Here is a 15,429-nt window from a genome sequence, read left to right as displayed (position 1 = left end):
TCACTAGCCTGGGAGCCTGGCACGCTCCCGCCCCCGCTTGTTCACTAAGAAGCTGGCGTGTCACTCGCGTTCGTCGGGTGGAGAGGGAGAAAGGCAGGCGTCTAATGTAAACAAAGCCGCCTGTCACTCTACCCTGTGTAAAAACACAGATCATACGGTCCTGCTATGTAGGACCGTTGATCTGTGCTGTTACACACACAGCCACATCCAATCACAGTTAGAAGCACGCCCGAGGGACACACTTAACCCCTTCCTCTCCAATAAAGTTAACCCCTTCCCTCCCAGTGCCATTTTTACAGTAACAGTGCATATGTATAGCACTGATTACTGTAGTAATGTCACTGGTACCCCCAAAAGTGTTAAATATGTCAGTCAAGGGTCCGATCTGTCCGCCGCAATGTCGCAGTCCCGCAAAAAAAAATCGCAGATTGCCGCCATTACTCGTTAAAAAAAAACCAATAAAAATGACGAAAATCTTTCCCATAGTTAGTAAACCCAATAACTTTTGCGCAAACCAATCAAGATACGCTTTTTGTGATTTTTTTTACCAAACATATGTAGCATAAAACAAATTGGCCTAAAATGTTAAAAAATTTTGATTTTTTAATTTTTTGGGGGGAATTTCATATAAAAAAATTTGAAAAATATTGTTATTTTTGCAAAATTGTCGCTCTTTTTTTGTTTATAGCGCATGATCAAAAAATCGCACAGGTAACAAGGACGTCAATTTCATTTAAGTACAGCGTCGCAAAACCGCGCAATTGTCCATTAAAGTCACGCAGTGCCGAATCGCAAAATACCCCCTGGTCAGGAAGGGGGTAAAATCTTCCGGGGCTTAAGTGGTTAAACAATACAAACAACATTAATAGTACAAAATAACCCACGCACAGTTAATTACTAAAATGCTATGAGCAGCTGCTGTTCACCCAATGGGGAATAGACTGGAAAAAAGCAAGCGCTGTTTTTATACAATTTTTTCCAATACAAAACAACATTACCATATCTGTATTGAACAAATGGTTTGAACAGTCAAAGCCATTGATGTAAAAACATGCACACCTTTACATTTATATGAGCTTCTTCTATATTCACAATGCTTTCTATGCCTTCAAATTATATGATGCAACAGGTATAATGTATTTTGGTACTTTACTGTATAAAAAACAGTTTCTGTTCATGCATATTTTTGGAATGAATTGTTTGCGCTGCCTGCTTTAGTTGATGTCAAGGAATTTTAAAGGAATGGAGATCAGAAGTCTGACTTGGCAATTCCAAATTATTAAATTCTTCTGTATTCAATCGTATAGGTTAAGCTTTAGACCATAGACAGAAATTCTGACATTCAGCTGTAAAATATCTTAATAGGACTTTGAATTATTTGGTTTCTCAATGATTAAAAGACATCCAGGCACTGAAGAGCAACACAGCCTCTAACCATTATACTCTATTTGCCATTCTTTAAGCTTGGGATAAAATATTTTGTGTTGGTATGTGGCATTACCTTCAAACATTTGTATATGTACCCAACATGTTCAACTGTTGTCTTAAATATCTACAGGACACTGTTTCAGTTGTGCTGGGGAACATTTAAGTGGTTGTTACCAAATTCTATTATCTTTAGGGTATTTTGTCACTTGGAAGAGTAACATAGTAAAAAAAAAAGAAGTAGGCCCATTAAGTCCAAAGTTTAGTTTAAAAAAGCACTTTGAAGGAGCTAAGTAAGTAAAAGTTCTTAAATTTAAGTGTAGTCCAATTTGCTTTCACAGGGAATATAACGAATACATGACCACGACGGCAGAAGAAATAGCTGTGGATCAACATTCTACTATATATATTTTTTAAATTAGTAACCTTTGATGTTTTTCTTTTAGTCAAGCATCCATCCATTTTGTGAGATTCTCCACTATGGCAGGAGGATTTCTTATGGAAGACTGACTTAACACATTTTCATACCACAGTTTCAGAAATTTTACATTAAATAAAGCTTCTAGTCACAAGGAATGCCCTTATGTTTTTTTTTTTTTAACCTTAAAGTGACCAGCAGTATAAAATAATAAATTACAATAGCAGTCATAGAAAAAAAAAAGTTTATGAATAGCCTAACACTTCTAATGCTATTAATGATCCAAGCCCCTCTAAGGAAGTCCAATGCAGGTTGAAATTAGCACTTGTGGTGGTTTGCACCCTCATTGCAGAAACCTATTATTACCACATTTACTCCCATTCTTAATCTCTACCTTACTAGTAAGATCATTCCAATCTTCATGTCAAACAGTACACCTTGGAGATCAACATGGTAACTTGTGTTATCAATGATGGACTGGTTTAGGCAGATGCTGTGGATACACATTTCTTTGTGCATATAAATATTATGTAGATTTGGTGTTGTGGACTGTATTAGTATTTGTTTAAAGCACAGATTTTGAGGCAATCATTTGGACAATGTGCTGTACATATCACTACCTAAGTAATAACCTCTGCAGGGCCATTTTAATATCTGGTTAGTAACAGGAATACAATATCAGGTAGCTGCACAGACTAAGAGCTTCTGAAAAAAGCAGGGATGGTGATTTGAGACTCGGTAAGAGGGTCTGCTGTGTGACTTTGAAAACCTTTAGACTGCTCTGGCAGCCTCCAAAATGCTTGCATTTAAAAAAAAAAAGATGTTTGCTTATCAATGGAGTAAGATGCTTGCAGAGACTCAGCCCGAATGAATTTTGAGTATTGGCCGCAATGACTGAGTAATTGCTGAGTAATGGCCGAGTAATGACCCCACTTACCTACCTACCTACCTAGTCTGCTTAGTGCTTTGAAAAAAAAGAACACTGTGTACATTGAGTATCTCAATCACATTTAGAGGACAGTTTTATCAAAAGGAGAAAGACATCATATAACCAAAAGCTAACTACACAGTAGGATTGTTTAAAATCAAATTGGCACTTAAAATGGCATTAAGAAGTGGGCTGAGCGAAGCAGAGACTATAAACTGTACTTGAGAGTTAGCATAATACACCATGTACACCAAACTACATCTTTGCAACAATGCTAGATGTCTCAGAGTGTTGAAGAATAACAGAAACTAAGTAATCCGACTATGGTATCATCCTTTCACAATACAAGTCTGCAGATGATCCTATATATTTCCTAGCCAGTAAAGATCTCAAATGATAATCTTCCTATTTATTGTCAACTAGAGAACAACAAAACCACTATCAAAATCAAAGTCAATGAAGGTGAAATGAACATGTGCTAAGTTTGACTACAGATTTATCCAACAATATTTCCAATCACTTATCAAAAGGACCTAAAAATAAGGTCACCCTAAAATATTTTTGTATATATTGTGGAGGTGAAACTGAAAAGCTTGAAACGAAAAACGGAGAACTGTTGCAAGGTTAGCCAAAGACAAACACATGAAGAAGACCTTTGCTCTTGCCATACACAACAGTGGACATTGTTGGCCATTGCCGTTTCATCTAATATCTAGTCAGTCATGTTGTTCCATTTATCATACCAATTAAATTAAAGTACATTTGCATAACAAAACCCTTTGCATTGGTTTTCCTTCCACTTTAGTTATTGTTAAAGATATGCATGTGAGGGAAGTCATAAACTATATGTTGGTCTTTGTATGTTAACAGCAAAACTGAAGTTTAGATTTTGTTTTTTTTTTATCTCTCCATAGTTCTGTACCCCTGCACATTATTTTTTGTATTTGTACTGATGTTTGCTTGGGGATGCTTTAATATACTTTATTCTCACAGCAGAAACGTTGCTTCTGGGCCTTTCTTCTAGTGGTCTGTGCTGGCAAAGCTGAACAATAGCCACATCCCTCAAGCACAAGTGTCCTCAAGATGGTCACTCAATATCAGTTGTGCAGAAAGAATTGTGATATCGATAATGCTGTCCCCTTCTGAATAGGATTCTGCCTGAGTCAAGGATGAGCTTGCAGTGACCAAGGCAACAACACAAGTAGAGTAGAGAGGCTGAGAGAGGTGATTACTATATGCAATGAGGTCTAACTTGAGTGCCTATTGGACCGCACAGGGTTAGTTTTAGTGTCTCATTTACTCTGACATTTAAATATCCATGTTGTCAAAAACAAATAAAAATAAGTCTGTATATACTGTAAGTACACGTTGTACTATGCTGTTATCACTTACAGTACAAAAACAGACTGTATAATCTGCATTTAGTTCTACAAAGGTTTAATAAAAGTATAAGTATTTTAAACTATGCAAATTTTATTTATTTTGAATTTCAGGCTGCATGTGCTTCTTTGAACCCACCCAGTAGCTGCTGTTCAGGATGTAAATATCATAATGCTGCTGTTTGGCACCATTTAAGAAGGCAAGAGAGGCATTGAATGAGGACCAGGGTATAGACGTTTGCAGTACTAGGAGTTGTGATGTCAGTGATGCTGCCCCCTTCTGAATGTGATTTTGCCAGAGATGCACTTGCACAAGGTAAATTGAATGCAAGGGAGTGTAAGAAAACACACTATTTGTGGCCTCAGACTGGAAATTGTTATAAACAGGGCTTTTTTTTTTCTCAAAAAATAGGTGCAGGAACTCAACCTTGACCCCCCAAAACTCCGTTCCCCCCCATACACACCCTCCAAACCACAATAAATGATGTAGTCAAAGAGTTCTAAGTTGGGGGGGTTGTAGTGCAGAGTTCAGGGGTGCACTATGTGCAGAGTTCGGGGGCATGCTACGTACATTGTGCAGAGTTCAAGGGTGCTCTGCATACAGAGTGCAGAGTTCAGGGGTGCACTTTGCCTTCCTCCACGGCTGTTTACCTCTGCATCCCCTATCCACATCTCACTTTCACCCCTCTTCAGCTCTGACCTCTGCATGCAACCCCCCTTCCACTGCTCCACCTTAGAAGCTCCACCATCTTCCACATGTCTTACTATCTTGCTGTATTAGGCTGAAGCACCCAGCTGGTTCTATTATCTCCCCACACACTGTAGGTGGCTCTGCCTTTCTCACTTGCAGGGAGATCGTCCAGTTGGGGTTTTGGAATCTGCACTGCACCCTAGGCCCCTTCATATATTTTTTCTCCATCCTGCACTCTGTAGGAGCCACTGTCACTGATAAACACAGAAGCTGGACATCTGTGTTTACAAGTGATAGTGGTGAGCAGGGAGCAGAGGGCCTGAGCCAGAGGTGGTAGAACTGAGTTCCACCAAGTTCAACCTGAAAAAATGCCCTGGTTATAAAGCATGAAATGCTGGATGCTTCTTTGCAAAATAACAAAAGTTCTCATACATGTACCGTATTTATCGGCGTGTAACATGCACTTTTTCCTCCTAAAAAAGTAGCAGTGCGTGTTATACGCCGATATAAAAAAAAAGTCCAGAAAGCAGCGCAGAGAGGTAGAAGGGGGTGGGCGGTGCCGAGGAGAAGGAAGGACATGCTGTCATCGGAAGTCCCGCCTCCTATGCGGACGTCTATCATAGGCACTGGGACTTCCGATGACAGCGCGTCTTTCCTTCTTCTCGGCGCCGCCCGCCCCCTTCTACCTTTCAGCGCTGCTTTCTGGACATTTTTAAAAGTGATTTGTATAATGGCACTGGCGAGGCTGCAATTATGGGCACTGGTGCTGGCAAGGCTGCAATTATGGGCACTGGCGCTGGCGAAGCTGCAATTATGGCCACTGGCGCTGGCGTGGCTGCATGTATGGGCACTGCGCTGGTGAGGCTGCAATTATGGGCACTGGTGCTGGCGAGGCTGCAAATATGGGCACTGGCGCTGGCGAAGCTGCAATTATTGGCACTGGCGAGGCTGCATGTATGGGCACTGCGAAGCGAGGCTGCAATTATGGGCACTGGTGCTGGCGAGGCTGCAATTATGGGCACTGCGCTGGCGAGGCTGCAATTATGGGCACTGGCGAGGCTGCATGTATGGGCACTGCGCTGGCGAGGCTGCATGTATGGGCACTGCGCTGGCGAGGCTGTATGTATGGGCACTGGCGCTGGCGAGGCTGCAATTATGGGCACTGGCGAGGCTGCATGTATGAGCACTGCGCTGGCGAGGCTGCATGTATGGGCACTGCACTGGCGAGGCTGCATTTAAGGACACTGCGCTGTCGAGGCTGCATTTGTGGGCACTGCGCTGATGAGGCTGCATTCGTGGGCACTGGTGAGACTACATTTGATTTAAAAAAATGTTCTGAGTTCAACGCTGTTTATTTTAAATTTCAGCTTTTTTCCTGACATTTTTCCCCTACAATTTAGGTGTGTGTTATACGCCGGCGCGTGTTATATGCCGATAAATACTGTATATACAGTATACATGTCTACCATGCACGTTTATTGAGATTGTGATGTGGGCCCCTAAACCCTTACAAAAACCAACTCCATGCAGTTTTCAAAATGGAAAAAACACAAATCTTCGCATACAGTTTTACTAAGAATATAAATTCTATGAATCTTCGGCACTAAGGTGACATAGCACACAGTCTTAGAACAGTTACAGTAGCCAGACAAAAATGCATGGAATGCAGTATCCACTACAGCTATACACATTTTGCTTTATTCTCTATAGTTTAGTGATTTACACAAACAAGGTTAAATGAGCTTTGGACAAGAAAATAGACACATCATGTATGAAGTCATCAACATACTACCTTGGAAATATCAGAACTGTTGACTGTAGTATTGGTAAATGATCCAGACCTACGAGACACTGACTCCGTTTGACAATTAATGAAATCTACTTTGCTGTCCAGATCTTCAGAAGCTTTATGAAAATGGGAAAAACAGTTATCATTTTAACACTATAATGAATTACTGCAAATGAAAAATGTGCGCAAACTAAATACTTATGTTGCTCAAATATCAAATATGGCATTGGATGTTCTGGGGTGTGTTTTTTTTTTTTTTCCTTTGGTGTGGTTGGTTGTCAGCTTGTAGTTGTGGTAACGTGGATATTTATGGCACTGGACCATTTCACTCCTATTAGGATGCTACTCTATTTTCTTTTTCAATAGTACCTGGTAGGGCACTGGATATTAAAGTCATCTCCTGGAATGTCCGGGGATTTAATTCAAAATTTAAAAGAGCGTTGGTATTTAAATACCTGTGCTCTCAATGCCCCCACCTTATGGTACTATTGGAAACTCATTTATTGGGCAGTAGAACTTTAGACATGAGACGTTCATGGGTCCAAATAACCATGCATTCCACGTTCTCTTCATATGCACATGGTGTGTCTATACTCCTGCATAAAACTTTACCAGGTATGGTGGAGGAAACTATTATTGATCCTGGAGTACGGTATGTAATGGTGGTGCTCACTGTAAACTCTCACCGCTTAGTGGTCATGGGGGTATACATTCCTCCCCCATTTTCTGGTGAGGTGCTCTACGAATTATTGGAGAAGTTGGCGCTATATTTTCCAGCTCAGGTCTTGGTTGTGGGAGATTTCAAAAACATTTTGGACTATTCGTTGGACACTTCAAACCCGAGCCGGGCAATTAATTATGATCTGAGGCATTGGGTAGAGACGGCTGGCTTTACGGAACTTTGGCAGTGTAGGCTATATCAGTGTTTCTTAACTCCGGTCCTCGGGGCACACTAACAGGCCAGGTTTGCAAGATATCTGAAATACATCACAGGTGATATAATTTGCTACTCAGTGATTGCAGTATTCTAGTCTGCATCTTTCCAAGGTAACACTTAAAATCTGGCCTGTTAGTGTGCCCTAAGGACCGGAGTTGAGAAACACCGGGCTATATTATCAAAACCTTACCTCAGTTTCCCTGCAAAAGAAGACATGTAATGCTTTTGAAAAGGGAGATAAGAATGGCAGTTCATTGGCCTTACTTACAGCGACTGGTAGCCCTCAGACTGTAGTCTTGTGTATAACATCTTCTACTGGGGAGATATTGACAGGAAGAGAAGATATACTACAGACATTTAGGTCCTTTTATAGTGCACTTTATGTGTCTATACCACCCTATGAGCATGAGGAGCTGCTTAGTATCTTATAAACACTACACTTTCCTAAATTGCCAGAGGAAGCCGGAGAACTCCTCAAGGTTAATCTTAGTGAGGAAGAGATAGCTATGGCGCTTAGATCACTACCTGTGGACAAGGCACTGGGATCGGATGGTTTGCCGGTGGAGTGGTATAGACGGTATGCTATACTCTTGGTTCCTAGGCTGCTTGGTTTGTATGCAGACTGCTTTCGAAAAGGCACTCTTCCTCCCTCTATGTATGAAGCGCATATTGTAGTAATAGCCAAGGCGGGCAAGGACCCTTCATTGTGCACCTCCTATAGGCCCATTTCTCTACTTAATGTGGGCACCAAAAATCTTGCTAAATCCCTAGCTAACAGACTGATGAAGGTCCTTCATCACCTTGTTTCTTCAGATCAGACAGGGTTTATGCCAAAAAAACTACAGATATGAATTTGAGAAGGGTATTTACACATACCCATTTGGGAGTCGGGACCTGAGATCTCCAGTGATGGAGTATTGGTCTTTTTGGATATTGAAAAGGCATTTGACTCTATAGATTGGCAGCATATGGGAGCTGTACTTCAGGAGTTTGGGTTTGGGCATAAATTTAGGAAATGGATCTATATTTTGTATAAACACCCTACAGCAGCAGTGAAGTTAAATGGTATGCTGCTTTTTTGTGAAAAGGGGAACACGCCAGGGTTGTCCATTATCTCTGGGTCTTTTTGCTTTAATGATAGAACTCCTGGCTATATTTTTAAGGAACTCTACGGAGATACAGGGAATTCAAGTGGGTAAATTGTCAGAGAAAATTGCACTATATGCGGATGATATGGTTCTTTTTCTACGCGATCCAGAATCCTCTCTAACAGCAGTTTTGGATATTTTTAATTCTTTTTCAAAACATTCAGGATTAAAGGTAAACTGGAGTAAATCTCAAATTCTCTCCTTAACCACTTGCCGACTGCCGCACGACTATTTAGGTCGGCAGTCAGCCCCTCACAGGCAGAGCGACGTAGTACTACGTCGCTAGTCTGTGAGGGTCTAGGGAGCGAGCGCGTGTGACCGGCGGACCCAATGTCCGCCGGTCACTCGGCGATCGTCGGTGCAGAGGGAGAAAGGCAGGCGGCTGATGTAAACAAGCCGCCTGTCATTCTCCCCTGTGTAGAAACAGTGATCATACGGTTCTACTATGTAGGACCGTTGATCACTGTTCCTACACTTCAAGCCACAGCCAATCACAGTAAGAAACATGCCCCAAGGGACACACACCACCCCTCCCTCTCAAATAAAGTTAACCCCTTCATTACCAGTGTAATTTTACAGTAACAGTGCATATGTATAGCACTGATTACTGTAGAAATGTCACTGGTAACCCCAAAAGTGTCAAAAATGTCAGTCAAGGGTCCGATCTGTCCGCCGCAATGTCGCAGTACCGCAAAAAAAATCGCAGATCGCCACCATTACGCGTTAAAAAAAACAACAAAAATCTTTCCCTTTGTTAGTAAACGCGATAACTTTTGCGCAAACCAATCAAAATACGCTTTTTGCGATTTTTTTTTTACCAAACATATGTAGCATAAAACAAATTGGCTGAAAAAGTTAAGAAAATTTTGATTTTTAAATTTTTTTGGGGAATTTCATATAAAAAAATGTGAAAAATATTGTTATTTTTGCAAAATTGACGCTCTTTTTTTGTTTATAGCGCATGATCAAAAAATCGCACAGGTGATCAAATACCACCAAAAGAAAGCTCTGTTTGTGGGAAAAAAAGGACGTCAATTTAATTTGGGTACAGTGTCGCACGACCGCACAATTGTCCGTTAAAGTCACGCAGTGCCGAATCGCAAAATAGGCCCTGGTAGGAAGGGGGTAAAATTTTCCGGGGCTTAAGTGGTTAAAGATGCCATCCCCAGCGTGTAGAGTGCCCGATATGTGCCCACTTGAACAAGTAGATAAGGTAAAATATTTAGGTGTATATATCTCTAACTCAGTTTCAGATTTTCTGTACCTAAATTTTATCACACTGCAGCAGCGGCTCAAGAACCAGATACAATCTTGGCAAAAGTTACCTCTGACACTTATAGGTAGAAATATTTTAATTAAAATGAAATTTTTACCACTCTTTTGGTATATATTTAGAAACTCGCCTGTGTGGATCCCGAAATATATCTTTAAAAATATAGATCACCTTATTATTAATTTCTTATGGCGGGGTCGACATCCTAGGATTGGGTTACAAACGCTTCAGCAGCCATGGAAACGAGGAGGGTTTGCGGTGCCGGACCTTTTCCGATATTTTCTGGCTGGTCAGTTAGTTTTTCTCCACAGGTGGCTTAATGGTCCACAAGATGATGCGGCTATAGCTCTAAAGGCGGCCATTGTCGGCTCCTGTGAGCCGTTGGCATGCCTTGTGATGCGGGCCCTAGGGCACCATACAATCTTACTATTTCCATGAGGGCAACGGTACGAGCATGGGTGGCGGTATGTAGGACTGAGGAGAAGGGAGTTGGGGGAGTAATCTCACCCCATATGCCACTATGGAGGAACCCTCGCTTGCCACACTTTTTTACCCACCTTGATCCAGGTATGGGACGCAGTATAATATCAAGGTGTTGGGCGATATTGTTGGCGAGGGTGGGCTTTCCAGCTTAGACATGCTCTCCAGGCTCAATTTGAAGTAACGTGCTTTCAGGTCCGGCTGGGTGAAATAGAAGCTCTTCTTAGAAAAGCCCCCTTGGTAAAATCACTATCTAATATCTATAAACATCTACTCAAGGATGGCTTGGAACAGCTCGCACGCTGCTGTGCAGCGTGGGAGACTGTGTTCCTACAATTGGATGGAGATGATTTGGAAGATCTATGGAATATAAATTTGTCCAGATTGGTATATTCCAGAGACCACCTCATCCAATACAAATTTATGCAAAGGATCTATTATACCCTGGCCAAGTTAGCGAAACTGTACCCCGGACAGTCCCCGGATTGTTGGTGGTGCACTTCCACCTATCCTGATTTTGATCATTTGTTTGGGGGGTGTGTCGAGATTCAGGCCTTCTGGAGGGGTGTTATGGAATGCATAGCTGAGGTGACAGATATTTCAATACAGCCAGTGGTGGAGGTATGTCTCTTAGGATTAGTGGATGGATTTGCTCATAAAACTGCCACCCTTACTCTTTTGATGCTTCTACTGTATTATGCAAGGAAATTAATAATACTCTCATGGAAAAAATCTAGACCGCCTACGGTACAGGCATGGAAAGTAATTATACATAAGACACTCTCGCTGTATAAAGCTACGTATATAAACAGGGGAACACCGGCCAAGTTCAATAAGGTATGGGATTGTTGGATTGATAATATATCCACAGTATCGGAATTAACTGGGCGGATCTTGAAGATGGGCCTGGCCAGGATATATGGACCCCTGGGGGAGTATAGGGTATCTTTATATGTAGCTTGGTTTTTCTTTAAGATGTAGGCGGAGTGTGGGGGTATAGTCTGGGTGATTTAGAACGTTATTTTACAAGAGTTAACTGCGTGGATTATATTATTATATTATATTGCTATATATAGGGCCAAATGGCCCATATGGTCGAATAACAAGCTGACTGGTTGATGTGTGGGTTACTTTTTTTTTTTCTCTCCCCTCTCCCCTGTTTTGGTTGGTTTAGTTGAATGTATGTATTGTTCGCACAGAAAGGGTGTTTGTATACATTGTTCCTATTTGTGTATTGAAATTAATAAAAAACAAGTTAATAAAAAAAAAACATGGCATTAAAACACTGAGATAATTTAAATTGACAAAGTGAACTCTTATATTTATGCCTGTAGAAATATGGGAGCTGCCTTTATGGATTCTTGTTGAACTTAGAGTCCAGTTGGTTTAAAAAGGGGACCTCCATGGATTAAATATACCTGTACTTGGATACCACAGGATTGGAAGAGTACATTTGAACCACAGAAAATTAATTGGTAAAAGGATGTAGTGGCAGTGTAATACACAAATGTAACATATGGGACTGTGGGGGAGATTTACTAAAAATGGAGAGTGCCAAATCTGGTGCAGCTCTGCATAGAAACCAATCATCCGCCAGGTTTTATTGTCAAAGCTTAATTGAACAAGCTGAAGTTAAAAGCTAATTGGCTATCATGCACAGCAGCACCAGATTCGAAGTGCTCCAGTTTTAGTAAATCTCCCTCCTGCTTGACAGTAAGAATGTCAACCCAGTCCAAAACTTAGAACCATAGAGAAAGTGTGAGGACTGAGCTAATGTTTACACAGGGAAACCAAATTCCCATTCCCCTCTTAATGCATGAAAGGTGGGAGCCTTGTATGCCTACCCATTGGCCTGGCTCTACTTCCAATGAATAGTATATACCTTATGATACAAATGATGCAATCAAAATAAAGAAAATACAAATAGCAAGCATTACACAGCTTCTGGTACTTCTCTGAAGAAGTTCCAGTAAAACACAGAGTTCATTTGATACCGCCCAATGAAAAAGTACACATATCTGGTTAGATAAATTAAGGTTTATGGCTATAGTTATATTTAACCTTGAAATCCATTTTGCCTGTTGGATACTGGAGACTTTGTTCTTACAATCTGCAAAACAGAGAAGGGGAGATAAAATGTTTAATGTAAATGTTTCTTAAATCAATATTATGTTACAAAGGTCATAAAAACCAAAAGTTCTAAATTCCGCAAAGATCCAGAAACATCTCTACCTGAACTTTTTTGTTATTGGTAGATCTAAGATTCCTTTCTAGAGTTTTTCTGTGTTGGTTTGTGTGAAACGTCCTGCTTTTTTTTTTTTAATTAGCAGCTATAATAGCAGATACATTTCTTGCTATTCACAGAATACTGTTATAGGGTGTTGTGAGACACAATAACATTAAAAAAGATTAACATTGTGACTGATCATTTTGCTGGCATCAGACACATCTGACCGCATGAAAGCACTGACATACAGAACTGCTATATTAATGACTGCGTTCTCCCTGCAGAACATTCCTCCTGCCTCCTAATATGAAAAATGTAGCTGCCTGGGCCTATGAGAAATAAGTGTTCTCCATTTGAATCTATAGATTGGCAGTTCATATACTGCCAATCTATAGAGTCAAATGGCTGCAATAAAGTCTGAATACATTTGATTGGGAATGAGTTAGATCATGTAACCAGGGATTCACCGTTGGCCATCAGGTGTTTGTCAAAGAACCCCTTAGCAGTTGATTTCTGCAGTGGCATAGCACACAGTGCTCTTCCTGTTGAGGAAATCTCATACTACGCAATACTTCCTTATTTTATGACCCTATAAATGTTAGTTATACAGTTCAGACAGCGGGCACAACTATTAATAAAGAACATAGATTGTTCAAATCAGTCTGTTCCGATCTGAATGTGGTTACCCATGGAATCTCTTTACATAACCATGTGTTTTTTAACCAGATCTTCTCAAGAGTGATAACTGTTGGTTAAAGAAAAAATGTATGTTTATGTACAGCCGTGGCCAAAAGTTTTGAGAATGACACAAATATTAATTTTCACAAAGTCTGCTGCTTCAGTGTTTTAGTTCTTTTTGTCAGATGTTACTATTGTATACTGAAGTATAATTACAAACATTTCATAAGTGTCAAATGCTTTTATTGACAATTACATTAAGTTTATGCAAAGACACTTGCATTGTTGCCCCCTCTTTTTCAAGACCTCTGCAATTAGCCCTGGCACGCTGTCAATCAACTTCTGGGGTCACATCCTGACTGATGGCAGCCCATTCTTGCATAATCAATGCTTGGAGTATGTCAGAATTTGTGGGGTTTTTTTGTTCACCTACCTCTTGAGGATTGACCACAAGTTCTCAGTGGGATTAAGACCTGGGGAGTTTCCTGGCCATGGACCCAAAATTTCAATGTTTTCTTCCCCAAGCCACTTAGTTATCACTTTTGCTGTATGGGAAGGTGCTCCATCATGCTGGAAAAGGCATTGTCCCTCACCAAACTGTTTTTGGATGGTTGGGAGAAGTTGCTCTCTGAGGATGTTTTTGTACTATTCTTTATTCATTGCTGTGTTCTTATGAAAAATTGTGAGTGTGCGCGCTTCCTTGGCTGAGAAGCAACCCCACACATGAATGGGCTCAGGAGACTTTACTTTTGGCAGGACACGGGACTGATGGTAGCACTCACACTCACCTTTTCTTCTCCGGACAAGGTTTTTCCAGATGCCCCAAACAATCGGAATTCATCAGAGAAAATGACTTTACCCCAGTCCTCAGCAGTCCAATCCTGGTACCTTTTGCAAAATATCTGTCTGTCCCTGATGTTTTTCCTGGAGAGAAGTGGCTTCTTTGCTGCCCTTCTTGGAACCAGGCCATCCTCTAAAAGTCTTCTCCTCATTCATTCTGCCTGCTGTCATTTCTGAGCCAACTCTGCACTGTTGGTTCCCTGATCCCGCAGCTGAATCAACTGTAGGAGATGGTCCTGGAGTTTGCTGGACTTTCTTGAGTGCCCTGAAGCCTTCTTCACAAATGCAGAGGAAATGGGATTAAAGCTGAGTTCCAGCCACCTGTCAAAAAAATAAAAGTCAGCAGCTACAAAAAGTGTAGCTGATGACTTTTAAAAAACAGCCACTCACCTGTTCCACAGTCCAGCAGTGCACTCACCCCAGCTGTCTTCATCCTCTGTCCTACCTCAGTGGCGCAGACATCCTCACCATGGACACCCGGCTGTGACAGCTTGAGACTTCACAGCTGGGTGCCCACTGTGCATGCACGAGTCGTGCGGTGCTTTGTAAATGGTGGATGCAGTCTTATGGGACCTGTCAGTGTCCCAGAAGACTGCAGGGGCATTGCCGAGCCTCACAAACAGAAGTGCAGGAGCAGGTACCTGTCAAAATCAGGAAATCAGGTACCTGCTCCCCCTCCCCCCACACTCCTCAAAAGTGCCAATTGTGCAAGAGGAGCAGGGGACAAATTTTTAAAGCGGAACTTCCCCTCTTGGGTGGAGTTCCGCTTTAAGTTCATTTTCATGGCAAAGAGGGATTTCATCTGATCACTCTTCATAACATTCTGGAGTATATGCAAATTGCCATCATAAAACTGAGGCAGCAGACTTTGTGAAAATTAATATTTGTGTCATTCTCAAAACGTTTGGCCATGGCTGTACCTGTAAAACCTTATGGGGCAAAGAACACCATGGCGGACAACACTCCATCGGCGGACTCCGTGCTGCTCAGTGGGGGATCGATCCGCCGATCCCCGCTGAGCAGGCGGATGACAGCTCCCTCTCCGCTCTGTGTGCAGATACAGAGCTCTCAGATCCCAGCTGTCCTCTATGGGGGAATCGAATGAGAACAGACCGCCTGTCCGTTCTCATCCGATCCCATCCGCTGGATGGATGGAAAATAGGGGTTCCATCCGTCTGGATTTCACGGACAGGATCGGAATCAGATAGCAGCAGGT

The 15,429-nt window shown here is 41.5% G+C and overlaps 1 protein-coding gene across 1 annotated transcript in view; it reads right to left on the bottom strand.

Moving 5' to 3' along the window:
* The window catches only part of CARD11 (caspase recruitment domain family member 11), a 249,849-nt gene that overhangs the window by 90,943 nt on the left and 143,477 nt on the right, over positions 1-15,429 (bottom strand). Inside the window, exons 10-11 of the mRNA XM_082261196.1 lie at positions 12,530-12,578; positions 6,634-6,746 (exon numbers count right to left, since the gene is read on the bottom strand). Coding sequence (XP_082117322.1) covers positions 6,634-6,746; positions 12,530-12,578 — 162 coding nt within the window. The remainder of the gene's footprint in view (positions 1-6,633; positions 6,747-12,529; positions 12,579-15,429) is intronic.

The sequence above is a fragment of the Pelophylax lessonae genome (genome assembly GCF_965119305.1).
Source record: "Pelophylax lessonae genome assembly, chromosome: 6".
NCBI classification, from domain to species: Eukaryota; Metazoa; Chordata; class Amphibia; order Anura; family Ranidae; genus Pelophylax; species Pelophylax lessonae.
Note: the sequence above shows the minus strand (reverse complement) of the source record. Positions and strands in the feature narration are given on the sequence as shown.